The sequence below is a fragment of the Ailuropoda melanoleuca genome, chromosome 12 (assembly GCF_002007445.2).
Source record: "Ailuropoda melanoleuca isolate Jingjing chromosome 12, ASM200744v2, whole genome shotgun sequence".
Taxonomy (NCBI): Eukaryota; Metazoa; Chordata; class Mammalia; order Carnivora; family Ursidae; genus Ailuropoda; species Ailuropoda melanoleuca.
The window spans coordinates 32,030,729-32,058,306 of record NC_048229.1 but is presented as its reverse complement, the minus strand read 5'-3'; the positions used below and the strand labels follow the sequence as shown (position 1 = coordinate 32,058,306).

Sequence of the window (27,578 nt, the reverse complement as noted above, 5' to 3'; positions counted from 1 at the left end):
ATAATTATGAGTTATAGTGAAAAAATCACAGGAGTAGCTTAATAGTGTCTGGGCTCCCGCCAGCTTTTTCTCTGGCGTTGGGGCAATCCAGTGAAAAGACGGTTCAGAGCGAAGGTAGAGCACGCCCAAGTCTCCGCTGCGGCACTACCACCGACCTCTAGAGGGCGCAGCGTCACATTCGTGGCTCCGCTCGAGGAGAGGCGGAGCTGGAGAGTGTTGTGCGCAGGCGCAGAGTGGGTTTGGGTGGCTCCCAGTTGCGCACGGGCTCCTCTGCCTGCGGTGGGGTGGGGCCTGGCCGCGAGAGTGGCCTACGCAGGCGCAGAACCGACTTCGGCGCGCGAGGGGCGCTGGGGACCGGAAGTTGGAGTGATCCCGGCGGTAAGCGAGGTGAGGGGGGCGGGGCGGCTGCGCGGTTTTTGGCGGCGGAGGCGGCGCGTGTTGGACCGGGTTGGGTAGCTGGGGAGCGAGCCGAGGGGTGGGGAGGGAAGTTCCAACATGAGGACACGTGTTGGAGGAGACAAGGGCCATGGGAGAAGCGGACGGAGATGGAGCCTGAGCGCCCCGAGAGCACCTGGGCGACACAGAGGCTCGAGAATGGAAGAAATGGGAGTGACGGCAAGAAGCTTGGAGAAGCTGAGGCGCCGAGAGACGGGGAGGCTGAGAAAGGACGGAAGCCTCAAACTGGGGCGAAGGGGGGCGCAAGGAACTGACGGGGTCCCCCGACAGCGCCTCGTAGAGGCTGCAGAGAAATGTGGTCGCACCGTGCACTTGGGGGGAGGGTGGGAAAGTAGCGAACAGAAGTAGACTGAGGAAGAGGGCGGTTCAAACGGAGGAACAAGACACTCGACCTTAAAAGTTATTTTACCGGCCCAAATGGGTTTATTTGGGGATAACCGCGAGTTAAGATTTGAGACAAGCCAGCTACAGCAAAAACCATTGGCTAGTACAACAAAAGAGAAGATAATTTTCTGGAGAAGGAGGAAGTTGGGAGGGGTTGCTTTGAATGAAAAGTCGGTTGGAGAAGAGCAAGAGTTCAGGGTGTTGATGGTTTTTCGTTGGCTGAGTTGCTGGGGTGGTCGCTTTCTTGTAGGAGGTGCAGCTGTACCTCCTTCCCTGTTGGCGCCTGTAATGGATGATTCTTCCCTGTTGCCAATTCTGTTGGAGACTATAATTGACAGTTCTTCCAGTGGCTGACCTCAGGTGGTAGGGCAAGACAGCTTCCCCCAACCCTCTGGCCTCCCAGCTCCATCTTAGTGAGATTTCTGTTCATTAATGGAGAGAGACTGATAGAGACGGAGGGAGTGGAATAGGGAGAACCTGGCAAAAGCTGATGGAGGGACTGAGAAAGGGGAAGAGCCCACCGAGGGAAAGAGACTTGGAGAGAAAGTGGGAGGTGGGAAGTGAGTGGGATGGATGGGAGCTGGGTGATTAGGGCAGATCAGTGAAGAGAGCCATCTGGAGTGTGGAGAAATGGGGCTCAATGGAGAGAGGGTGCATTTGGTAATCTTGGAGAGCAAAGAGAACTGAAAAGATAGTGTCGAGTTTAAAAATGGGGAGAGAAGGGGCGCCTGGGTGGCACAGTGGTTGGGCGTCTGCCTTCGGCTCAGGGCGTGATCCCGGCTTTGTGGGATCGAGCCCCACAATCAGGCTCTTCCGCTATGAGTGCTTCTTCCTCTCCCACTTCCCCTGCTTGTGTTCCCTCTCTCGCTGGCTGTCTCTATCTCTGTCAAGTAAATAAATGGAATCTTAAAAAAAAAAAATGGGGAGAGAAAGCCAGACCACGGAGAAACACTGAGAAGATGAATAAGTGGGAGCCTGACTCCCTAGATTTGAATTCCCTGCCTCACTGTGTACTTAACCTGTCGTTGGTGCAGTACAATAGGGAGTGATAGTAGCACTTTTTTTTTTTAAGATTTATTTATTTTAGAGAAGGGGGAAGGGGCAGAGGGAGAAGGAAAGAGAGAGTCTTCAGCAACGTGGAGCTTGATCTCACGACCCTGAGATCATGACCTGAACTGAAGCCAAGAGACACTTAACTGGCTGCAGCACCCAGGTGCCCCAGAGAATAGCACCTTCTTAACACAAGGAAAGTGTAGATGTGTGTATGTGTGTGGTTGTGCATGTAAATATATGTGTGTGATTTAGAATAGTAACTGACACGTGAAGAGTGCTGTTATTAAAGTGTCAGAACTGGGAAACGAAATGTTGGGTGAAGAAATGGACACGATTAGTCATGACGGAGAGGTAGTAATGGAGACTGGCAATAGGAAAGAGACAAAAATGGAGCATCAGAAAAAACGACTGAACGAGCAAATAACATAAAGAACCGACGGGGAATGGAGAAGGCCGCTTGGAGAGAATATCAGACCTGAAGATAAACGAAACGAGAGAGGGGACCAGACTATGAGAGGGAAGAGGGCTGAGCATGGCAAGCCCAGGGAGCTGAAAAAGGCTGAGACGTGAGGATGGACAGCCAGAGGGGAGAGCTCGGGAAGCAGAGAAAACCACTGCAAGCCACCGCCAAGAGACCCGGAGACGGTCAGAGACACACAGAACCGAGGGGACCCAGGAAATCTACAAGGTAACCTACAAAGAGGCTCCTGGAGAGCCATGGTGCTGCTCAGCTGGGCCACGTGCGCATAGGCGGCTTGCAGCTGGGAGGAAAATGTTCATTTCATTCCCGATCCTTTTCTCAGGGTCCCAGGCTCAGTATCAACAGCATTCGAAGGCCTTTTCCTCTTCCTGCCTCCCCGGCAACAGGAGTTCCCTATGAAGCCACTCTAGCGTCACCCAGCCCAGGTGTTCACCGGAACCTGATGTGCATAGGCTGCTCCTGTGGGAAACCACTCCCGCCAGCTCACAGCTGCTTCAGCAGAAATGCCCTTTCTGGCTCCAGTAACTCCCAGGGATGGCCTGAGTTCCCCCTGAGACTGCAGAGATCGAATCTCGGAACTCTGTTCCGTGATGACTGAAGGCAGAGCAGGTGAAAGCATTGCTAATTCCAGACCGAGGCGAATTTTGGCCTTTTTTTTTTTTTTAAGATTAATTTATTCTAGAGAGAGAGGTGGGGGAGGGGCAGAGGGAGAGAGAGAATCCCAAGCAGACTTTCCGCTGGGCATGGAGCCTGGCATGGGGCTCCACCCCATGACCCTGAGATCATGACCTGAGCCAAAATCAAGAGGATGCTTAACTGAATGAGCCACCCAGGTACCCCAAATTGTGGCCTTTTGAGTGTAATTTTCTGGGCTGTATGCCCTGGTTCCTCTCACTGATTTCCCCATGTTCGTCATCACCTGGCTCCTGTGTGCCAGGCTAGGCGCTAAGCATTTGCAATGTTTGGAAGTAGGGATTGTCCCCATTTTATAGATGAAGAAAACACCCTCAAAGTAGTGAATTCACAAGTGGTCCCTCGTCTAACATGATGAAGTGGAGATTCAAACCCAGATCTGCCTGACCCCAAAGCCTACACCGAGGAAAGCTCTGAATCCTCTTAAGGTGATAAAGTTTACGAATCTGAGTGACGGGCTTCCCTCCAGAAAATTGTACATACGAGGATATGCTCTCTATTACTAGGACTTATGCAGCTGAGAGAAAACCAACGTTGCCCAAGAAGACATTTGCTTGTGTAGCTGGTGAGGGTTGGAGGGGACTAAGCCAAGCTTCTTCCCTCTCCCACTTCTCTCCTCGTAGTTGCTCAGTGGCCGTCCTAGTGTGTCCTTCATTGTGTCCATGTGCAGGCTTTTCTCTAGGATGGATTTCTAGGAAAGATTGTCAGGTTCAGGAGCCATTACAGATAGCTCCGGGTTTATACGTCATCCTTGTGTGACCACAGTAGATAGAAGGCAGGCTTTTCTCTCCTGGCAACCTAGTGCGGATCCAGAGAAAGGCCGTGACTGGCCCTCTGCTGGTCATGTGTCCACTTCTCACACCAGTTAACGGTTGAAGGAGAAATCGGGTGCCATGGTTGGCCAGGCCTTTGTCACTTGCCCAATCACTAGGGGTTCTCTGACTTAAAGGCCATCAGAACCATGTGGTATCCAGGGAGGGCTGCTCTTCAAATGGGGGGAGGGGACAGAGGGTGCTTATATTAGAAAAGGAAGGAAGGGATGTGCCAGGCAAGCAAAGACTGCGTATAATCTAACATTTGCAAAATTGTGCACTTGATTTCAGAGTTCCTAGGTGCCCTGAAGCTCACTGGACCCCCCTGCCTTCGGTCACTGCCCCTCTTGTGTTGTGGCCTCTCGTGACAAGGTTCTGTTGTCGATTGGCCTCATGACCTCCCCTCCTTCAGCTTTCGGGTCAAACATCCCTGGGCATCCTTCCCTGACTCCCAGGCACGGTCAGGTAGCTCCTGTGGGCTCCCACGGCCCAGTCACTGGATTGTCTGTCTCTTGCCTGTGACCACGACCACATGTGAGGACTCAGGGTGGCCTTACTCATTAACTATCCGTTCTCGTCCAGTGCTTACAAAAGAGCAGGCTCTCAGGAAATGTTTCTAAAAATGAATGAGTGTCTTCTGTTCTCTCCTTCAGGCATTCGGGCCTGAAAACCCAGGATGGGCTGGTGTCTGTCCCAGAGATCACTGCAGGAGTCGTGAGGGGCCCTGGGCACTTGCTCTGTCATTGCCTGTGGTCATCCTGGACCATCGACGACAAGGGAGATTGTCTCTTTGAAGGGAGAGTGGTTCCTCATCGTAGGCCTCTCACCTGTGACTCGGAGACAGCACTGTGATGAGCCACAGCATGCCTCCTCCCAGAACGAAGGGGGGCGGGGATCACCGAGGCCGACACTGGAATCCCAGTGAGGAGGAGGCCCGCAAGAACTGGGACTGGAATTGTCCAGAGACACGTCGCCTCTTCGAGGAAGCCTTTTTCCGTGATGAGGATTATATACGCCAGGGTTCTGAGGACTGCCAGAAGTTCTGGACCTTCTTCGAACGCTTGCAGAGATTCCAGAGTCTCAAGGCCACCAGGAAGGGGGAGAAAGACCCCTCGCATCCCAAGCCCAGTGTCCCAGCACTGGCTGACCTACCTCGCACGTACGACCCACGCTACCGCATCAACCTCTCAATCCTGGGCCCTGACACCCGGGGCTCTCGGGGGCTGGGCAGGCAGCCCCCAGAGAGAGTGTCTGAGTTCCGCCGAGCCCTGCTGCACTACCTGGACTTCGGCCAGAAGCAGGCATTTGCGAGGTTGGCCAAACTGCAGCACGAGCGGGCAGCGCTTCCCATCGCCCAGTACGGGAACCGCATCCTGCAGACGCTGAAGGACCACCAGGTGGTGGTGGTGGCCGGGGACACGGGCTGTGGCAAGTCCACGCAGGTGCCCCAGTACCTGCTGGCGGCCGGCTTCAGTCACGTGGCATGCACCCAGCCCCGGCGGATCGCCTGCATCTCCCTGGCCAAGCGTGTCAGCTTTGAGAGCCTCAGTCAGTATGGCTCACAGGTGAGTGGGCCTTACCAGCTTCCCGGTTTTTCCAGCACGACCTCGAGGTGTAGGTGGTTGCCCGTGTGGTGGTATCGATGCAGGTTACCAGAGCTCTTAGCCTTTCACTTGGCATCGATTCTTCGATAGATCGAGCTCAGATTGACCTGACTATGGGTTCAAATGAGAAAGGCACTAGCATTGCCCATAACACTTTAACATTTTATTTTTGAGAGAGAGAGAGGGAGAGAGCACATGCATGCGTGGGGAGCGGCAGAAGGAGAGAGAAAGAGAATCGCAAGCAGGCTCTATGCCCAGCACAGAGACCAACGGTGGGGCTCAATCTCAGGCCCCTGAGAGCGTGACCTGAGCCGAAATCGAGTGAGATGCTTAACCAACTGAGCCACCCGGTGTCCCCCCGCCCAATGTAACACTTTTAACAGCGAAAAATTGGAAATGTCCTAAATCATTCGTTTTTTAACAGCCATTAAAAAAAAAAAAAAAGTGAGGACCCTTCTTTACTCATGATTTCTAGGGTTCTTTTTTTTTTTTTTTTTAAGATTTTATTTATTTCTTCAACAGAGATAGAGACAGCCAGAGAGAGGGAACACAAGCAGGGGGAGTGGGAGAGGAAGAAGCAGGCTCATAGCAGAGCAGCCTGATGTGGGGCTCGATCCCGCAACGCCGGGATCACGCCCTGAGCCGAAGGCAGACGCTTAACCGCTGTGCCACCCAGGCGCCCGATTTCTAGGGTTCTAATCCAGGCTCTACCACTTAAGAATCGTTACTGAAATTATAATAGTCCAAGCAGAGGAATGTACGTATCCTGTGTAGCTCGGTGAATTTTCACAAACTGAATTCATTTATGTAACCAGCACCCCAGAAACCTTCTGTCCCCTGCCTTCGGTCACTGCCCTGAGGCCCCAAGAGCTGTCACTGTCCTGAGTGATAGGTTGTTGTCTTAGATGATAAGAGGAAATACCACAGATTAACTTTGCCTTTTTTATTTACTTCTTATAAATGGAATCAAAAAGTGTGTTCTCTTTGGTGCCTGTCCTCTGTTTCTCGGTACCCAGCTTTGTGAGGCTTGTCTGTGGTAAGTGTGTGGGTGCTCGCTGTTCTTTCTCACTGCTGTTCGGCATCCCCTGGTGACGACACCGCGAGGTATTCATCTCTTCTGTCGACGGAAACGTGGGACGTTTCCAGTTTCAGGCTCTTGTGTGAAGATGCCACTGTCAGCATTCTAGAACATGCCATTTGGTGTCTGTCGGTACATATTTCCATTGGGGATATAGCTTGGAGTGTGACTGCTGGCTCATCAGATCTGCAAGAATGTCTAGATCCTGCCAAACCGCGTTGCGCAGTGGTCGTACTCATCCACACTCCCAGCGGGTGCTGTGTTCCAGGCTGTCACTTAGGCTTGTTACACTTAATCTTTTTCGGTTTCGCTTTTCTGGGTGGGTGGATCGTAGTAACACATTTTAATTTGCATTTCTTTGGCAGCTAAGGGTTGAACGTACATTATTGGCCACTTGGAGATCTTTTCTGAAGTGTCTGTTCAAGTCTTTTCCCTTGTTTGTCTTTTGTGTTGTCTTTTCATTCCCAATTTATGGGGTTTTAAAGATGAGGGAAACGAGTCCTTCGTAGGATTTATGTATTGCAGATCTTGTCTCCTACTCTGTGAGTCGTCTTTCATTTTCTGAATGCTGTCTTTTGATGACGGGTCTTTTCATTTAAATGTGGTCCAGTCTGTCATTTTCCTTCTGTGGTTGGCATTCTTTGGGTTCTATTTAAGGAATATCCCCCTACCTCAAGGACATACACACATCCTATGTTTTTTCCTAAAGATTTTTACCTTTAAAACTATAATTTACCAGTGGGGCGCCTGGGTGGCACAGCGGTTAAGCGTCTGCCTTCGGCTCAGGGCGTGATCCCGGTGTTATGGGATCGAGCCCCCACATCAGGCTCTTCTGCTATGAGCCTGCTTCTTCCTCTCCCACTCCCCCTGCTTGTGTTCCCTCTCTCGCTGGCTGTCTCTATCTCTGTTGAATAAATAAATAAAATCTTTAAAAAAAATAAAAATAAAAATAAAACTATAATTTATCAGAAATTGATGTGTGTGTGACGTGAGGTAGGGGTTAAGATCATTTCCTCACGGGGCGCCTGGGTGGTGCAGTGGGTTGAGTGACTCTTGGTCTCGGCTCAGGTCATGATCTCAGGGTTGTGGGATTGAGCCCCATGTGGGGCTTCACGCTCTTTGTGGAGTCTGCTTGGGATTCTCTCTCTCCTTCTCCTTTTGGCCCTCCTCACTGTGCTTTCTCCCTCTAAAATAAATAAAATTTTAAGAAGATTATTTCCTCTCAATACCGCTTTTTAACTGTGTTTTGCCTTGGGTCAGCGACCTCGGTTTCCCCATCGGTGAGGTGAGAATAGTGGTTCTTGCTTCTCATGGTGGCTGTGAGGATGAAATGAGCGGGCGGTGCCCATTCAGTGCTTAGAGTAGTTCCCAGCAGCGTAGGGACTCCAAGAAAGGCGAACTGTCCCCATGATCGTTAATCAGTGTATACACCAGGCTCTGTGGCACACGCTTTCCGTGCATCAGCAGGTAGCATTCTCCCAGCGTGGGGCGGGGGGGGGGGATGTCTCGGAGGGACGGAACCGCTCGCCCAGAGTCAGTGGCACTAAGTGCAGAGTGGGGTCCAAACCCAAGCATGTTGGACTCCAGAGCCTGATGGGGGGCGGGGAGCCAGGGGCATTTGCTGTGATTTTCAGCCTGGGCGGCCGAGGGCTGGCGCTCAGGTGCAGGCTCCTCTCCTGACGACCCCCCTCCCCCCCAGGTTGGCTACCAGATCCGCTTTGAGAGCACGCGGACAGCGGCCACCAAGATCGTGTTCCTGACGGTGGGGCTGCTCCTGAGGCAGATCCAGCGGGAGCCCAGCCTGCCCCAGTACCAGGTCCTGATAGTGGACGAAGTCCACGAACGGCACCTCCACAACGACTTCCTCCTGGGCGTCCTCCGGCGCCTGCTGCCCGAGCGGCCGGACCTCAAGGTCATCCTCATGTCGGCCACCATCAACATCTCGCTCTTCTCCAGCTACTTCGGCCGTGCCCCCGTGGTGCAGGTGCCCGGGAGGCTGTTCCCCATCACGGTCAGTGCCGCCCCCAGGGCCCGCAGTCCTCCCGCCCGGTCTCTGGCCAGCCTGGATGTGTCTGTCCCCGCTCTCCTGCTCAGAGTCCCGTCTTTCCCTGAAGGACGTTCTTGCTCGCGCTCTCTCTTGTGAAGCTGCCATTTCCTGAGCATTGACAGCGCGCTGGACAGGTGCTTAGTGCTTGTTGGGGGAGAGCCAGCAGTGTGAAGCTAGAGTTTATTTTTCTTTTTTTCTTTTTTTTTTTTTTTTAAAGATTTTATTTATTTATTCGACAGAGATAGAGACAGCCAGCAAGAGAGGGAACACAAGCAGGGGGAGTGGGAGAGGAAGAAGCAGGCTCATAGCAGAAGAGCCTGATGTGGGGCTCGATCCCACAAAGCCGGGATCACGCCCTGAGCCGAAGGCAGATGCTTAACCGCTGTGCCACCCAGGCGCCCCTAGAGTTTATTTTTCTGATATCACAGTCCTCCCGGTCCAGGCTGGTGGGCAGCTCTGTGGCATGTGGTCCTTCAGGGACTCACGCTCCTCTTTTTTCCTGTTCTGCCATCTCATGGGGTGGAGCTGCTCCGTTTCCGCACTGTTGACATTCTGGGCTGGGTAATTCTTCGCTTGTGGGGGCTGCCCTGCGTGCTGTAGGGTTTCAGCAGCCTCCCTGGCCTCTTCCCACCAGCTGCCAGCCGCATCTCTTCCCAGATGTTACCAAATGTCCCCTGGGCCCCCGCGCACCAAGCACCACTGTCCTAGGGAGCCGTCCAGGTCGGTCTGGTCAAAGCTTGCAGGAAGAGGGAAGGGGCCCCAGACCAGGGAAAGGCCTTTAAGTTGGACGTGACCTTGCTGTTGTCTCGTCGTCCTCTCTGAGCCCCATCTGGTGCAAGGTGGGGAGGGCTGGACGGTGCTCTGGGGGTGGCGTGCCCAGGAAGGAAAGAGCAGAGTCTCTGGGGCCACCGTGGGTCCCCCACACCACTTGACATGGCCGACCTCACCCCGTCCCCACAGTGGTCCTGGGCAGGCCTGACCCACACGCGTCATTAACCACCCACCCCAGGTCTTCGGGTTCTCCGGAAACTTCTGCCCTGAACTTTGCTCCCTTTGCTCGGGCCTGTTTGCTGTGGCGCGCAGTGGTCTTGTCGGTAACGAGGGTGAAGCCGCTCGCAGCCGCTGTGGACCGAGCGTGGACCGCACACTCTGCCGCTAGCATGGGAAAGTGCACGTGGGCCCTCACCGCGGCCTTGGGGGGCCTGGGCCAGGGATTTCTGCCCCGGGGGTAAAACGGAGGCTCAGAGACAGGGCTGGAATCCTGCTCACAGACGTCGCCCTGGGCCGGGCAGCCTCTCTTTGCTCTTTCGGATCCCCTTTCACCTCCCCACCTGTGTGTCTCCCCCAGTCCCCACCCATGGGTGGCACTCGTAGAGCCCTCCTGCCTGGCTTCCTGGTGGCCTCCAAGACGCTGTACGCCTGCTCGCTTTGTGTTTTGAAAGCCAGTCCTTCCTCTTGCAGCGAGATTTGGTAGGAGCCCCAGAGCTCCTAGCACCAGGAAACCGCACTGTTGCTTGTGGTTTGGGGTTCTAAGTACCCATCCCTCTGTCTTCTGAGCAGCCATAAAAAAAAAAAATGGGGAGCATGCTGTCTGAGAAGTGATTTTTCTAGGTTTTTGATCCTGGCTCCACTCTTTAAAATTCTGTTGTTGAAGTTATCCTCCAAACACAGCAGAATGCACGCGTCTGCGTAGAGCTCAGCTGATTTTCACACGTCAAATACCCTTATGCGGCGAGCACCTAAACCTCACACGTCCCCAGCGCCCCGGAAACCTTCCAGTTACCCCGATCCCGTCCTTTTACGAGCTCCTCCTCTCATCAGCCCGGTTGAGGGTGCCGCCTGCTGCCTGATGGGTCCGTGCCATCTCCCGCAGCCTGTGTCCTCCCTGCCCTGTTGCCCTGCGCTCGGGTGACAGGCGCGCCCCTGCCCGGGGCTGTCTCCCCGCAGGTCGTGTACCAGCCACAGGAAGCGGAGCCAGCAGCGTCCAAGTCCGAGAAGCTGGACCCTCGGCCTTTCCTCCGGGTGCTGGAGGCCATTGACAATAAGTACCCGCCCGAGGAGCGCGGCGACCTCCTGGTCTTCCTCAGCGGCATGGCGGAGATCAGCTCGGTCCTCGAGGCCGCCCAGGCCTACGCCGGCCGCACGCAGCGCTGGGTGGTGCTGCCGCTGCACAGCGCCCTCTCCGTGGCCGACCAGGACAAGGTACCCCGCGGGCCGGGCCGGGGGGCGGGGCGGGCCTGGCTGTGTCGGCCTGGGGGGAGGAGGAAGGCGTCGGGCTGTGATTCCGCGATTGCAGGGCCCTGGGCCGCCGATGGGGGCTGCTCACGTCTTCCGCCAGGGTGAGCTTCCGGATGAGGTGGGAGGCATTGGAGCGGAGCTTTGGACAAGGAGGATTCGGGGAGGGAGGTAGTCCCGGGTGGGGGAGGCCCGCCTGGTGCACATGTGGGGGGAAGGGTCGAGAGGCTGCCGTGCTGGAGCGGAAGGGTGCCGGCAGAGGGGCCTTCGGGTCAGACTGGTAGCTGTTTGTTGCCGTGTCACAGAGCCCCCCCCAGCCCTAGCAGCTTAGAACAGTGAGTGTTTGCAATCTCCCATCGCTTCCACAGGTAAGGAATTTGGGAGATTCTTAGGTGGGTGCCTCTGGCCCAGGCTCTCTCTGTAGGGTGCCGCTGAGGTGTCAGCTGGGCTGCTGCCATCCGGGGCTGGAGGGCCCTCCTCTAAGATGGCTCACTCACAGGGCGGGCTGTTGGCCGGGGTCCTCGGCTTCCCTCCACGTGGGCTGTTTTGAGTGTCCTCCCAACATGGGAGGCTCTCCCCAAGAGACCCCAGCAGAAGCCATAATGTCTTTTATGGCCCGGCCTTGGACAGCACACACGTGAGGTCTGCAGTGGCCCGTTAGTTGACTTGGGCTGCTCTGTTCCGGGGAAGGCACTGGGTGACGGTGTGGATCCCAGGAGGCGAGCCGCATCGAGGCTTCGTCGAGGCTGACTGCCACAGTCCCCTGGGGAGGAGGCCCTTCAGGTCACACTCTGTTGTTGATTGAAGAAACCACCTTTGAGCACCTCCTTAGTGCTTCCCCTTGCGCTGAGGGGGCTCTTTGGGACACACCGGAAGCCAAGATATGGCCCTTCCCCTCACGTAGCTGCCGGTCTGTGGAGGGAGATGGCAAGCAGCTAATAATTTACAAATGGAAGAGGAAAGCTCTGGAAACGTGAGAGCACCGTCGTGGTGGATTCAGGGAAGGCTTCCTGGAGGAAGAAACTTTCAAAACTGAGACCCGAGAAAGCCCCAGCCTCGGAAGGGGGCGGGGAGAAGAGTGTCCCAGCTAAGCTGTGTGGAGCACTGCTGCGTGCCGGCCGGAGTGGGAGCCGTGTGTGCGCCTTGCCGCGTTTAGACCTCCCAGCAGTTCCGTCTGCCGGGAGCCGCCGTTAACCAGGACAGACACAGACACCGAGGCCAGGGCACTCACGCAAAGTCCTGTCAGTGGCCGAGCCACGCTTTGGAATGTGGTCGTTTGGCACCGGAGCCCTCGCTCTTAACCAGAGGCTGCCAGCTTCCTGCAAAGGCCCACGGAGTACAAAGTTGTAGGCTGGTTTATTTATTTGGGAGAGAGAGACGGAGTGTGAGCAGGGGAAGGGGCAGAGGGAGAGGGAGAAGCAGGCTCCCTGCTGAGTGGGGAACCCGACACAGGGCTCGATCCCAGGACCCCAGGATCATGACTTGAGCTGAAGGCAGACGCTTAACCGACTGGGCCACCCAGGTGTCCCCAAAGTTGTAGCTTTTATGAGCCATTTCGTCTCAGGCACGACTACTCCACTCTCCCATCACAGTAGGAAAGCAGCCGCAGACTGACACAGGTGAGGCTGTGCCGTGTTAAAATTGGATCCACAAAAACAGAAGGGTGATCTGGTCCCCAGGCCTAGTTGCTGACCCCCCACTCTTGACCACTGTGTTTGTCTCTTGGGCCCAAGAGAAGGGCCTGCTTGGGAGAGAAAGGTGGGGCCCCTGGGAGGCCACCTGCAGGGTGTCTGGGGTCCAGACTGTGATGGGGAAGGCAGGCCTGGTGGGGGGCTGAGGTGGGCGGGCCTAGGCCAAGGGCCTTGGAGACCCAGTGTGGTGCTCGGCTTTGTCCCAAGTGCTGCTGGGAGCCGTGGGAGGGCTCTGAGCAAAGGGGGGAGCAGTGCCAGTGTGTGCTTTAGCAGACCCTCTGCTGTGTGTGATCATGGGCAGGAGGCCAGACTCCAGGGAGGAGGCCGGGGCAGGACCTGGGTGGGAAGGGAGGGCCTGGACCAGGGCAGGGCTGTGGGTTTTGGAGAACGGAGTGGATTTTGGAAACGTTCAAGGCGTGCAGGTGTGGCTGGAGCGGGGAGGGGCAGGGGAGCCAGGATGGCCCAGATTTCCGGCCCACGTGACACGGTGGATGACGAGTCGTCTCCGAGATGGGGACTCGAGGAGGAGGAAAGCGTTCAGTGGGAGGGACTGAGGCTATTCGAGATATTGTGGGTGGGTGTGAAGTGCCCGTGGGCCATCCAGGAGGCATCAGGGAGGCCACCGGACACAGGTCAGCAAAGGTCCATTAGTCTAGGATGTCACCTCCTCCCCTGCCTCCCAGGTATTTGATGTGGCCCCCCCTGGAGTTCGGAAATGCATCCTCTCCACCAACATCGCCGAGACCTCCGTCACCATTGATGGGATCCGCTTTGTAGTAGATTCTGGTAAGGGCTGCTCCTCGCCACCCCTCAGGCCCTAGAGAGAAGTGTGGGGTCTGGAGATGTGCAGGGGTAGTGAGTGAACTCCGGACCAAAGCAGGGAGTATGTGGCCTTTAGGGTCACGGAGCGGCGGCAACATCTTCTCAGACGTTCCAAGCTTGCTTCTGTCTCAGGGCCTTTGCACTTACTGTTGTCCCTGCCGAGAGTGGTCTTGCTCCAGATATCCACAAGGCTTTCTCCCTCATCTCTTTTCAGGACCTGCATAAATGTGTTCCCATCAGAGGGGCCCACCTTGTCCACTTTGTCCGATTTGTGATCTCCCCCTCCTCCTGCCACTGTTGCTTCCTTTATGAGACCTGTTGTTCCTCCGAGTATGGCCCTTATAGTTTATGTCTGTCGACCTATTTCTTTTCTGTCTTCCCAACTAGACCACTGGGAAGTCAGCATAGCATAGTGGTTGGGAGATGCTGGGGCCAGCCTGGCTGTGTGCCCAAGGTCGTGTCACTGAGACTCTGTGTGTCTGTTTGCTCGTTTGTAAAATGACAATAATAGCAGAGCCTCCCTTGGGATGTAAGAATTCGATGAGCAAATTCATTCCGTTGGGTATTTTGGATGGTACCTGGCACAGAGCAAGCACTCCATGTTAGCCGTGACCTTACCGTATCGAATCTGGGATGCTGTCCACGGTAAAACAGTCTGTAATTTTATGTACCATCAGAATTTTAAAATGCTGGCCATTAAATGTGGACGTGCTTTTGCTTTCAAGGAGCTTCCCATTTTCAGAGACAATGGAAGTGGACAAAGCTGGTCTTAGAGTTGATGAACTCTGTTCTGTTTAGCCCCGTGGGACTGGGGACAGTGTTCACAGCAGGCCCTGTACAGTGCCTGGCACACAGCAGGTGCCTAATAATAATGGTTGGACCACCGGGCTCCTGAATACACACATAACAGATGTGTGAATTATGAACAAAAGGCTAAATCAAGGAAACGTCAGAGTCAAGGCCGGCCTAAGCTCTCGGTCTGTGTTAATGGAATAGAGGAGGAAGCACGGGCGTCAGGGTTGGAGGGGCAAGGCAGGCACCCCCCTGCCCCCGGCTGCTGCACTGAGTCTGTCTCCCCCCGCCAACCCCCCAGGGAAGGTGAAGGAGATGGGCTACGACCCGCAGGCCAAGCTGCACCGGCTCCAGGAGTTCTGGATCAGTCAGGCCAGCGCAGAGCAGCGGAAGGGCCGGGCCGGCCGCACGGGCCCTGGCGTCTGCTTCCGCCTCTACGCCGAATCCGACTACGATGCCTTCGCCCCCTACCCCGTGCCTGAGATCCGGAGGGTAGCGCTGCACGCGCTCGTGCTGCAGGTGAGGCGTGGGCGGGGCGGGCCCTGAGCCAGGACCCATCCCGGGGTTTCAGGGCCAGGAGGGGCAGGCGAGCTCACAGCTGCCGGATGTCCGATCCCCCTGCGGGCGGAGGGTTGTTCCCGGGTCCTCAGGCTCATGGGGAGACGTCGTGACTCCATCAGAATGCTTTTAGCTGTGACAGAGTATCCACCTGGAAGTGGCTTTTGATACCAGGTTTCTCCGAACATTTTATGTCATGGCTCTTATCTCATTAGTTAGCTTTGCTTTGATGAGGCTGCTGTGCCAAGTAGGCCCGCTCGCAGAGCGGCCAACACACAGAAGCTTAGTCGTCAGGGTGGCAGGCAGTTTCTTTTATTTGGGGACCCAGGCCCCTTCCCTGTGTGGCTCCGTCATCACCCTGCCAGCTGACGGAGGGGAGGGAGCGTGGGAGAGGAGCTTGGGGGGCTTTGAGGGCCAGGCCTCTCGCCTCCCCTTGCCCTGGTGAGTGCCCAGTCCGGAGCCACCCCTCACTGCAGGGCAGCCTGGCCAGTGTGTTCTGTGCTCGGGAGAGAAAAGCCAAGCGGGGACGGGCGGATGGCTTCCACAGCGCGTGTCCCTGGGCGGGTGTGGCCGGGGACACGAACCGGCCCCCTTCCTGCAGGGGATGCACTCTGATAGTTGGTTAGATTTCATTTTCTAGAATGTCCCTTGTGATCCCGTTGTGTGGGTTCCTGAGCCACGTGGCCTGACCCATATGCACAACGTACCGTTTGACATGAGCAGCGGTCCCCAGATGGGGAGGCGGCAGGCTCGGTTATGTAAGTGGGTCAGTGATGTCCTGTAGGGCTCGGGCTTGTCCTGCCTTTTCCATCTTCCATCCGTCAGCTGCTCTTCTGAGCACAGTGACAGAGACAGTGACGGTGGGTAGAGAACACCTGCCTCGCGCTCACTGTGGGCCAGGCGCCGCTCTCAGTGTGGCGTGTATAGAGCTGCTTGGATCCCCACAAAAACTGGGGGGTAGGTGGTCTTATTCCAATTTCTGGATGAGGAACCAGTCGCACAGAGAGGTGATTGAAGTTGCCCCAGGTGTCCCAGCCGGCCGGTGGCAGAGCCGGGATTCGATCTGTTGGCCTCCTACATGCCACCTGGCTCTGGTGGCCATGCCGTCACTGCCTCCTCCTTTACCATCCAGAGACAGAGGCAATGACTGCCCCTCCTCGAGGGTCTCATTTTTAAGACCACAGGAACCTTTCCCTGAAGGCCCCTGGCTGATCTCCCATCCCGTCTTGTTGGCAGCACGGGGTCATGGGTGTCTCCTGTGTGACCTGGAACTGCCCAGGGCCTTAGCCTTCATTGACTAGCTCAGAGCGGGGCTTGCCCGCCCCGGCTACTCATTGGAATCACCTAGAGAGCTTAAATAAAAAATCTGGCCTTACCCCACCCCCAGTGCTTCTAACGTAAAGGGTTTTTTGGTTTTTGGTTTTCCACGAGTGCTGGGTGTTCTGGGCAGGAGGGAGGGAGGTGGACCGGCTGCTTGCCGGGTGGCCGGCCTGAGCTTGTGGTGCCCGCCTGCTGAGGCCCAGGCCAGCAGGTGACCTCGCAGCGAGGTCGGCTGGAGCCCCCGGGCTCTCTGAGCTTCCTTCCCGCTCTCTCACGGCCCCGTGAGCCGCCATGCCTGCCTTTCCTCCGTCCGGTCCAGAGAGGGGCTAGTTGCTTCTGCCTCGCCAGGCCCGGTGACGGGTGCGTGGTTTACTCCGTTCCCCCCACACCCTGCTGCCCTCTGGGTCTCTGAATTAATGAGGATTCGCTCTGGTCCGCAGCGAGAGAAACCCAACTCAAACTACCGCGAGCAGAAAAGAGGATTTCCCGAGGTTGTGCATCCATCGTGGGCGGTGGTCTGGCTTAGGAATGACTGAGGATTTCATCTGCTGGGCTTGGGCTAATCTCCAAGCAAGGGGAAGACAGTCCCAGCAGCACTGGGCTTCCACGCTGACCCCTCACAACCGGAGAGGAAGCCAGAATGTCTGTCTCCCAGCGTCAGTTTGCAGACATCGTGGGGAGGATCCCGATAGGCCCAGCTCAGGTCACATACTCATTCGTTGGTCAGTTGCCGTGTTGAGGGGCTGAGATCCTGCGGCTTGCTCCGTGGCCAGGGTCTGGGAGAAGAGGTGCTAGACAGACAGTGACCTTCTCCCCTGCCTCTGTACAGTGGGCCTTGACATTGGGAGTTTTAAGGTAGCACGAGTTTGTGATCTGTGAGCCTCCGGCCAGTGCTCCACACTAGCTCCCGTGTCCCCCATTCCGGGGGGCTCACTTGTCATTCCAGATGAAGAGCATGACCGTGGGGGACCCGCGAACCTTCCCTTTCATTGAGCCCCCGCCACCAGCCAGCCTGGAAACGGCCATCCTCTACCTCCGGGACCAGGGGGCCCTGGACAGCTCCGAGGCCCTCACCCCCATTGGGTCCCTGCTGGCCCAGCTGCCCGTGGATGTGGTGATTGGTGAGGACTTCCTTTGGGGTGGTCGCCAGGGCGCCGGGTGTGGCTGTGGGGACCGTTCACACTCTGAGTGACTCGTAGGGAGGCCTGTTCCTTCTCTGGGCCCCATCCATTCAGTCACAAGTTCTCTGTGCCAGACTGTTCTGGGAGCTGGGGTTCAGCAGTAAACAGGCCCCTCTGTGCTCCGTACACCCTGTTCCCAGCTCCACCCTGGTGTCCCCTGTCTTGGTGGCGTAAGGATGTCAACACAGCCTGCCTCTTCCTCTTGCTCATCCCTGAGTCATCCCTGCCCCTTCTGAGAAGCTCTCTAACTGACGTGTGATCTGGTCTGATTGTCCTGACTTGAGACATTCTAGGTGCTCTGTGGCCCGCAGAATATTCCCAGGCAAGCAGGACTCCGTGTGGCACCATGGGCCAGGCATGGCGCTCCACGGAACTTTCTGCCCCGTTAACATCATTAACGTCCCCATCAGTGCGGCAGCCTGGAGCTTCCGGGGGGGAACAGGCTGGGGACCCCCGACCCTGAGGGCCTCTCACGGTTATAAAGATGGTTCTGTTTGTTGTAGAAGGAGACAGGGCTAGAGCAGGGGAATCCGATCTGAGAAGAGAAAGAACGTTCTGTGAGCACTGGCTGTGTGTCAGTGAAAGGCTTTATGGGCCTTCTGTCATTTCACCCTCACCTGGTGAGGGTAGGGCCTCTGGTCATGCCTTCTGCACCGATGGGGAAGTTGAAGCTTGGCCAGGGACGAAGATCTACACCCAAGGGTCCGGAGCAAGCGAGCAGCAGGGCCTGGATTTGACCCGGCGTGGTGTGGGAGTGACTCACTCCCGCCTCAGAGAAAGGCTGTCACTCGTTCGCCCAGGGTTACACCGTGGGCAGAGCTGGGAGCCCCCCCCCCCCCGGCCAGGCAGACACTGTGGGTCCCCAAGCCCCCCGGGACAGGCGGCACAGATGACTCAGGGCTGAGAGGTTCCGGGCCCGGATGGCTCAGTCACTGTGCTTCCTCTGTGCCGGCTGGAACTCCGAGTGTTTCCCAGGTGAAGCATGGCTCATTCCCATGGCAGGCAGACTGCTAGTAGCCCATTTCACCGATGGGAAAACAGAGGCGCAGAGAAACAGAGCTAGAGTGTCTGGGACAGCCTCATTTTATTGCCCAGCTTTGTTTTACGAGGCTAGATGTGGAACTTTCCAGAAAGGCAACCAAGGGGACTGGTGAGGATGAGTCAGACACATGTTACGCAGGCCGCTGAGCATGGGGCAGACAGGTGAGGGCCTGGTGGTACAGACCAGGGACTTACTGCTTCTGTCTGTCCCTGTCTTCCCTGCTCCCACTGCCCCCCCTTCTCCTCTCCCCGCCATCTCCCCCTGCTCTCCTTCCTCCACCTTGACTTAAACAAAGATGGCAGGAGAGGCTCCATCCCGAGGCAGGCACAGAAGTCAGGCCCGCGGTGTGCCAGGCAGGCCGTTAGGGCTCACGTGGAGTCCCGTTCTAGGGGGAGGAGGGAGGGACCCCGGACGGTCAGAACGAGTGTCGGGAAGGAAAACCAAGCCAGGAGGGGGTTGGGTGGGTGGGGGCATCAGGTGTAGACAGGAGAGCCAAGTGGGTGGGGGCAGTGCCGCCGACAGCAGCCGGCCCTCAGACCGTGCCCACCTGGTGCCTGAGGAGGCAAGATTGAGGTCACCTCCGACCTACAGATGGGGAAACTGAAGCCTTGCCCAAACTCACATGACCGGGAAGCAAAGCGTGGGCTTGATTCTGTCCTGTGGCTCTCAAGGCCCTTGGCGGGCAAGGTGGAGGGGAGGGTGGGAGGGCAGCCGTCCTGGAGCCCAGGGGGCTCAGCTCGGCGTCTGCCCCCACCCGCCAGGGAAGATGCTGATCCTGGGCTCCATGTTCCACCTGGCGGAGCCCGTGCTCACCATCGCGGCTGCCCTCAGCGTCCAGTCGCCCTTCACCCGCAGTGCCCAGAGCCACCCAGAGTGTGCGGCGGCACGGCGGCCCCTGGAGAGTGACCAGGGGGACCCCTTCACGCTCTTCAACATCTTCAACGCCTGGGTGCAGGTGAGGCCGGCGGCGGGGCCACCCCTGTCTGTGACCTACGTGGGGCAAGAGGAGGCCCACTACCCCGGTGAGGACCCCTGAGCCCTCTGCAAACTGGAGGGGCCCCCTTCTCCACCCTTCATTCCCGGGGCCATGGGACCAGCAGGTGCCAGGGCGCAGCCTTGAGGGGAGGCTCGGGTTTTAAAGCACTGAACCAAACTCCTTCCACCCAGAGGAAGGCCCCGCGCTCCTAGGGTGGCATCTGTCTATCCAGCACATGCTCTGGGCCTGGTCCTGTGCCAGGTAGTGCTGGGGACCCAGTGGTGACTACAAGCACCTGGCCCTGCCCCCCCCCGGGTCACACAGTCCCATGAAGGGAGGCAGACCTGTCCCCAGACAGTGACCACCCAGAATGGGCTGTCATGGGCAGTCCAGGGGGCTGGGAGAGCCCAGAGGCCATGTCTGACCCAGTGTGGTCTGGGAGGGCTTCCTGTAGAAGGGGGCAGTGGCGCTGAGACCTGGAAGGAGGAGGAGAAGTCCTTCTTCTGAGAGTCCCAGCCTCTTAATCTTCCAGGGGCCAGTGTTCGGACCTGTGCTGGGGGCGTCTGGGTGCTGGGTCAGACCCCACATCCTTCCCCAGCTGGCTAGGCCCTGACCGCCTGGAGTCTGGTTTTCCACCCAGGTGAAATCCGAACGGAGCAGAAACTCACGCAAGTGGTGCCGCCACCGAGGCGTAGAGGAGCACCGGCTATACGAGATGGCCAACCTGCGGCGCCAGTTCAAGGTGAGGCTCGGGGCGAGGGGAGCAGGCTGGGAACAAACCTGGGGAGGCCAGGTGGGGGGGGCGGAGTGAGTGCGGGTGCACCACCCCTTTCCTTCTCTGATGGAGCCATAGAGTCCCACCCTACACCCACCTCCCACAACCATCAGACACTCAGACGTGGGGTGGCCTGGGTGAGCCAAAGGGTTGGAAATCCAGGAGGGCTTCCTGGTGAAGTGGACAGGGTCCATGGTCACATGCTACATCCTCACGAAGAGCCTCGCCATCTGGGGCAGGGGTGCTGAGCTCTGGGAGGCAGTGGGGGGCGAGAGCTGGCACACCAGATCCAGAGTGGACATCGCAGTGGCAGGTCCCAGCTCTGTCATTCGCTAGCAGTGTGGCCCTGGGCCTCAGCCTCCCTGCTGTCCTGTGAGGATTAAATGAGCTTATACACGAAAGACCCTTTAGAACAGAGCGAGTCCCCGGTGTCATCCACTGCCCGTGGTTGCGGATGGCCACACTGAGGCCCGGATGGGGTGGTCACCTGACTGTGGCCTACCGTGCAATTTTAGGAGTCCCCCCCGCCCCAATCGGGGACCGCTGATGTTCAGACCATTCTCTGCATCTCTGGCTTTCCAGAGCTCACTTCGGCTTTTGTTGGCCTGCAGACCTGGAGAGAGTAGTGAAAGGCGGGGGCCCCTTTCTCTGTGTCGCACACGCACATGACATCCCATGTCCTCTGATACAAGGGGCTGGCGAGTGGCAGGCCCCACACTGGAGCGCCAGACTCGGCCTGCCCTGTGTCCCTCACCCCAGCCCCGCCCGCCCCCAGGAGCTGTTGGAGGACCACGGGCTGCTGGCCCGGGCGCAGGCCGCAATGTCAGGCGACAGCTTCCGCCGGCTGCAGGAGCGCCGGGAGCGCAGGGCGTTGTACCGCCTGAAGCGGCAGCACGAGGAGAGCGGGGGGCGCCGGCGCAAGGTGCTGCGGCTGCGGGAGGACCTGGACGGTGGCTCCAGCAACGAGGACCAGGGGGCCGGTGACGGCGTGGACATCCAGGTGGGCGCCATGGGGCCGGGCCTGGTGGGCTGTCCTCTGCTCAGGAGACTGGGCTTCGCGGACAGGACCTGGCCCCCCACACTGCAGCACCCTGGGGTCCACGTGTCCTAGCGCCAGCCCCTCGGTACTGGGCTGGGCCCCTCAGGAACCCGCCTTACCCCCGCGTTCCACCCCCCCCCAGGACGTGAAGTTTCAGCTGCGACACAGCCTGGATCAGCTGCAGGCGGCCACCGGCTCAGCCCAGGACCTGACGCGGGAGCAGATGGCCCTGCTCAAGCTGGTGCTGGGCCGGGGCCTCTACCCGCAGCTCGCCGTCCCGGACCCGTTCAATAGCAGCCGCAAGGACTCGGACCAGGTGGGCCTCCTCCTCACGCCCTGGCCCCGCGTGCGTTTTGGCACCGAGCACGCCTTCCTAGCCCTGCTCCACTCTGAGGACGTGGAGGTTATGGGAACAGTCCTGGCCCTGCCCTCACGGGGCTCCAGTGCAGTGTAGGGGAGTCAGGGAAGGCTTCCTGGAGGAGGGGACTTCTGAGTGGAGACGTGGATGGGAGAAGCTGGCCGAGAGAGTAGAAGAAAAGGGTTCTAGGCAGCGGAAGAGTAGGTCCGACGGCCTCTGTCACCTGACGTCTGCCTTTGGCCTCTTCAGATTTTCCACACGCAGTCCAAGCAGGGCACCGTGCTGCACCCCACCTGCATCTTCGCCAGCAGCCCTGAGGTACTGCACACGCAGGAGCCGGAGGCCAGGGGTGGCGAAGTGAGCCGAGGTACCGTGAGTCTAGACAGGGAGACAGAAACCCCTTGGGGTGTGAGGGGTGGGGGGACAGTGACGTCAGGGTGCCGCTCACCGACTGGGGTTACCCCCTGGCTCCTGCCCACACTCTGTCTCTGCTGGGGCTGCTGACATGGGAACGGTAGGTGGCATGGCTTCGGGGTTCCAAGAGTCAGACCTCTTAGAGAGTCACTCCACACTGAGCCCCACCCTCCCTGCGGTGGTGGCTGATGGGGCCTCACCCCAGGCTGGAGCTTTTAGTGAGTAGAGGGGACCTGTCCTGTGGGCTCTGTGAATGCCCCGGCCTGGTCCCGCCCAGGGGGCTGTCCCGACCACTGGGGCATGGAAGGCAGCTGCCCGCTGGAGTCCCTCTCTGTGAGCTCTGGGACGCAACGCCTGTCTGTCCTTGTTTGTAAATAAATTAACTGTGTTAAAATGTCAGTGTTAACTCCAAAGGTAAGATTTATCATTTTAAACATCGAAGGTAGAATTTGAAACTTCTCTCTCAAATCTTTGCTGTAAATTCCTGTTGTTTTTCTCCTTTAGTTTTTCATTTTGAAAAATTCCAGATCCGATCCAAGTAGAGAATGGGACAAGCCCTCGGTAGCCTCACCCAGTTTCCTGCCACCCCGTGTCTTCCGTCACCTCATGTTTTCTCCTTTTTGCTGGGATTGGATCCCAGATGTCATATCGCTTAGAAGCGTGAAAATAAGGACAGTGATTTTCATCTCCTAGTGAAAGTAGCCGTATTTAACCCGTGTGAATGGTGGGACCGGCAGCACCTGGGGCGACAGGCCCGCGTGGGGGCTGCTGTGGGGAGGAGAGCGGGTGGCAGGGCTGTCCTGAGCTGCCCCGTGGCCTGTTTCAGATGACAAGGACAAGCTGAGCAGCCGACACCAGCTCCTCGCCTTCGTCTCCCTGCTGGAGACCAACAAGCCCTACCTGGTGAACTGCGTCCGCGTCCCCGCACTGCAGGTGCGTCCCAGCCCGGCGCAGCCCGGCTCCCAGGTTTGATGACCATGTCCCCGGGGCGGGAGGCTGGGGAGGCCCTGAAGAGCTGCCTTCCCCAGCCGCCTGCTGTCTTCGCATTCGTGGATTCGTTCAGTAAGCACGTGCTGTGTGCGGGGAGCTGTCGTAGGCACGGACAGCCCGGCAGGGACTAAGGCAGACTGGTCCCTGGTGTCCCAGAGCGTCCATCCGGCGGGAGGATGGCCGTAGTGACAGTAAAGCAGCGCTCCGTGATAGGTTAGTGGGTGAGGAGTATTTGGGGAAAATGAGAAGAATAGGGTAAGGGGTTTGGGGAGGGGGAGGGTGGACAGCAGGCTGTAGTATGAAATAAGGTCATCAGAGTGGGCCTTGCTGAGAAGGTGCAGTGGAACAGAGGAGGGAGGGAGGGAGGGAGCCACAGGACACTTAGGGGGAAGAGTGTCTTGGAACAGCATGTACAAAGGCCCTGAGGCACACGCATGCCCACCAGGTCCAGGGAACAGCTGGACCCAAGGTGGTGAAAGGGAGAGTGGCTGGAGATGAGGTCGGAGAGGCTGGAACCCCCACCCCCGGGAGGGTTTGAGCAGAGCTGGAACAGGGTCTGCTGTGGGGCGGTAGCAGGGAGCCCACCAAGGAGGCGACTGCGGTCATGCGGGCAGGAGAGGGTGGCGGCTGGCCCCGGCTGGAGACCGAGGACGTACTTAGGTGGCGGATAGATCGGCATATGATAGATTGGCCTCGTGAGTTCCGCACGCCACCCTGCCCTTCTGGGCCTGGCCTTCATTCCTGCTCTGTGGGGGAGCAGATGAGGCTGGGGGGGGGGGCATGTCGCTTATCTGAGCCCCACAGTGAGCAGGGAGCCCAGGCGGGGGTCCCCATGACCAGGCCCCCCTGCTTCAACCCCGGGGAACATAGAGGGAAAGGGAGAAACCCTGCGGGCTCCCCGAGCCTGTGGAGACTCCCCCGCGCCGTGCTGTCCACCCAGGCCCTGAACGCTGACTCTGACCTGCTCGGTTCCGTCTTCACGCAAACACTGACCGAGTGGCTGCCGGGCACTGCTTCCTGTTCTACGTGCGGGGACGCGGTCGTGACCAGAATCCCAACACTGCCCGCATCCGTGGGGCTTCCAGAGGCGTGGGGGAGGCAGACAGAGACAGGAAGAAATAGGGGGAATGCTAGCTTCCCCTCACCGCACTGGCGCGGAGCAGAGCGGGGCGGGGGCAGGGTGGCGGGGCGGGCAGGACTCCGGGAGGAAGCAGAGAGTCACCAGCTGAGAGCCTCGGCTGGGGCGCTTGGGGTCTATGGGGAGTTTTAAACACACACCAGAGGAGAACAGCAGGCGGAGCAGAGCCATCCCTGTGTCCCCCCGCCCCCCCCCCAGTCTGCTGCAGTAGCCGGGGTTTTTCCCACTTCCTGATGCGTTTTAAGGTAAATCGGCTCCCGTCGGCGCCCTCGGCCTCCAACACTTCGGTGTCCGTCTGTTAACTAGTGTTCAGTACTTGTTCACGTGTGTCAAGGGTAAAGCGTAGGTCGTGACTTGTACAGACAGGAGGGACGCTATCCGGTGGTGTTGACAGAGGCACCCGTGCGTGTCTGCTCAGCCCTGTGGTGAGACAGGAGCACGACCCTGCCTCCCTAGAACGTAGGACCGTTTACTCTTTGACCCTGGGCTGTCTGTCCAAGTACAGTGTCCGTTCCGTGGGGGCAGGGACCCTTGTTCGCAGCCGAAGCTGGAAGGGGGCCTGGCATACCTGGCGGGGGGCGGCGGCGGGGAGGGTAGGTGTTTGGTGGGGGTGGGGGCGGGCACATGGGGTCTATGGGCGGGTGAGAGGACAAGTCGGGGGAGGAATGAGGGCTGGGGAGGAGCCCGGAGGGGGGTCTCTAGGCTGGCATCCTGCCCCGCATTCTCACCAGCTGCCTCCTGTCCCCTCCCTTCCAGTCCCTCCTCCTGTTCAGCCGGTCCCTGGACACCAACGGTGACTGCTCGCGCCTGGTAGCTGACGGCTGGCTGGAGCTCCAGCTTGCGGACAGTGAGAGCGCTGTCCGGCTTCTGGCAGCTTCTGTGCGGCTCCGGGCCCACTGGGAGAGCATCCTGGACCGGCAGCTGGCCCGTCAGGCCCAGCAGCGGCGGCCGGAGGCGGACCAGGAGGAGGCGGCGGGAGCTCCGGCGGACCGCAAGGAGGTGGCAGACCTGAGCAGGGACCTGCTGCAGTTTGTGGCGTCCAAGGTACGCCGCCTGCGTGGCCATGCCCTGGATTCGGAGTCCGGAAGGCCTGGTTTCCAGCTCCTTCGGTGGTCAGTCGTGCTGCTGTGGGTTTGCAAACCAGACAAGCGCAAAGTCACACAGCGGGGAAGGGGTGGAGCGAGGATTTGATCCCGGGAGCCCAGCTCCAGAGGCTGAGCCCTTAGCCCCTGCGGGTCCCCCCCCCAGTTCCACATGCATTTATTGAGAACCTCTGCATGCGCCGTGCATGGTACCCTCGTAAGGGTTAAGGGTGTGCAGGCCAGAGAGGGAAGCTGAAAGTGGCTGTCTGCCCACTGAGGGCACAGGGGAAGAGTTGGACAGAGTGGGGTTGGTATCAGTCCCCACCCTGGAAGCAGGAAGCTGGGAACAGCTCCTGGTTCTGCGTGCGGATGGGGTGGAGAGCAGGGGTGCCCCGGGGTGACTTCCTCGGGCGGCGGGTCCAGGGAGCCAGGGCGGGGGGAATGGACCAACGTGCCGGGCGAGGATGGGCAAGGGGGCCTTATGGCAGGTCGGGTTGTGGTCCCACAGGTGACAGCAGAGAAGGGGCACCAGGGCGCATGTCAGACAAGCCTCTGGTGGCCAGCATCTGAGACCGTGTTGTGATGGACTTAAGCAGTTGGCCTGGTGCCTAACCGTCCAGGCTGATTTCAGGCATTGCTGGATCCAGGTGCCCTAACGATGTCTCCGAGTCTGTCTCCCCTCCTTTCTGTCCTTCCTACCCCAGGTTCCCTATAGCCTCCGGCGGCTCACGGGGCTGGAAGTCCAGAGCCTGTATGTGGGACCCCAGACCATCACCACAGCCCCCAGTCTCCCCGGCCTCTTCGGCAGTTCTCCCCTGTCCCCCCACCCCACCAAAGGGGGCTACGCGGTCACGGACTTTCTCACCTACAACTGCCTTGCGGTAAGCGTGGGCGCCACCTCGGCCCATCACCGCCCCCTCCCCGAACTGAGGGAGCCCCAGCCTCCCCACCAACCGCGTCCCAACTAGGTGCAAGGATGTGGTTTCGGAAGGGGGCCCCCCAACCCTGGGTGGTGCTGGGACGGGTCGCAGGCAGGGGGTGGCGAGCTGGGCCAGAGGCCACATCTTGACGCAGCCTTCCTGCCCCAGAGCGACACAGACCTGTACAGCGACTGTCTCCGCACCTTCTGGACCTGCCCCCACTGTGGCCTGCACATGCCCTTGACGCCCTTGGAGCGCATTGCCCACGAGAACACATGCCCCGAGGCCCCGCAGGACAGCCCCCCAGGTAAGGATGGGGTGGAGGGAAGCCGGGCCGCTGGGTCCACCCGCCCCTCCCGCAGTGGTTTCCGGCGAGTCTGGGCATTCAGCCACTTGACGTCTGGGGACTGAGGACCTCAACCCTCTGGTCCTGGTTGGTGCCACATCCAGGCTTTGTCACGGAGACCAGGAGCCGGAGACAGGAGGGCCCAGAGCGTCACCTCTTTCTCGTTCCTTTGCGTCGGTGTCTCTGGTCTCCGTGTGCTGCAGACTCTGGGCTGCCTCTGTTTCTGTCTGTTGCTGTGTCTCTCGTTCTTTTCTCTGTCTCAGCCACAGCCCCCATTGTCACCCAGGGGAGGCCCCAGCGGGCAGATGCCACCCCAGTGCCTGGGGCATGTGCACCACACACCACCCGCCAGGGCTGGTCCGGGAGGCGGCACTGGGGCCCACCACCCCAGGGCACGTTCTTTCCAGTCTCTGTGTCCCAGGGGGTGACAAACACAACGAGAGACACAGAGTAAAGACTTGTGTGCGTGCGTGCGTGTGTGTATCCAGGAAGGCTTCCCCAAGGAGGCAGAACCAGAGGCCAGGAGAAAGCCTGGGGTGCCTGGGACTTGGGCAGGGGTGGGAACACGCAGTGGAGCGACTCCCCCCACCCCACAGCCTCCCCTCTCCTCTCTCGTAGGGGCTGAGGAAGCCGCCCCCGAGCCCCTCCAGAAGACATCTGCCCTGCAGAGGCCCTACCACTGCGAGGCCTGCCAGAAGGACTTTCTGTTCACACCCACAGAGGTGCTGAGACACCGGAGGCAGCACATGTGAGCCGGGCCGGGAGCCCTGCCTGTCAGCCCGCCCAGGACCAGGACTCCTGCCCGACCCCGCAGCCTGGATGCAGCCCAGCGTGGGGGGCGTGTGAATCTGTGAATAAAGTCTCTTACGTGCACTCTGACCTTCGAGCCTGCTGCTCCCCCTCATTGGTCCTCGTCCTGCCTGCTGCCCTGTGCCATCCGAGGCACCCCGGGGCAGATGGGAGCAGGGGAGGCCCAGCAGGGACTTCAGGTTCCAGGCAGAGGACCTTGACCGCCCTGGCTGCTGCTCTTTCCCGAGCCTGTCCTCACGGGCCCTGTTTTTCCTCGGACTAGGAGACCTGCACTGTCCTTCCACATGAGTCGCTTCGAGAACTGGGCAGGGGGGTGGGGGTGGTCCTGTTGGTGTGGGCCTACGTCTGACACGGTCCCCGGGGCCGTTCCTGCTGCAGGGTCCTTGTCTCCAACCCCGGGCCCGACCCCGCCGCACACACGAGAGCCATAGGGAAATGCTGTGAACCCTCGATGTAAATTCCATGGCTCAACTGAAAGGGA

At 58.7% G+C, this 27,578-nt stretch overlaps 1 protein-coding gene across 8 annotated transcripts; it reads left to right on the top strand.

Moving 5' to 3' along the window:
- The first annotated feature begins 221 nt into the window (after window positions 1–221).
- Window positions 222–27,166, top strand: DHX34 (DExH-box helicase 34). 8 transcript variants are annotated; one of them, XM_034672444.1, is made up of 18 exons: window positions 406–2,581; window positions 2,697–2,983; window positions 4,533–5,444; window positions 8,261–8,572; window positions 10,556–10,810; window positions 13,218–13,320; window positions 14,450–14,667; window positions 16,973–17,147; window positions 19,011–19,204; window positions 19,866–19,967; window positions 20,776–21,000; window positions 21,182–21,355; window positions 21,647–21,764; window positions 22,638–22,744; window positions 24,696–24,983; window positions 25,726–25,902; window positions 26,110–26,248; window positions 26,906–27,166. In XM_034672444.1, exons 3-18 carry the CDS (start codon window positions 4,731–4,733, stop codon window positions 27,037–27,039), a joined length of 3,435 nt encoding a protein of 1,144 aa, XP_034528335.1. In that variant the 5' UTR covers window positions 406–2,581; window positions 2,697–2,983; window positions 4,533–4,730; the 3' UTR covers window positions 27,040–27,166. The 8 variants fall into 8 exon arrangements, 5 of the variants coding, with proteins under 5 accessions (XP_019659138.2, XP_034528334.1, XP_034528336.1 ...); XM_019803579.2 differs by lacking the exons at window positions 406–2,581; window positions 2,697–2,983 and adding an exon at window positions 222–378; XM_034672443.1 differs by lacking the exons at window positions 406–2,581; window positions 2,697–2,983 and adding an exon at window positions 230–387.
- Window positions 27,167–27,578: the final 412 nt, after the last annotated feature.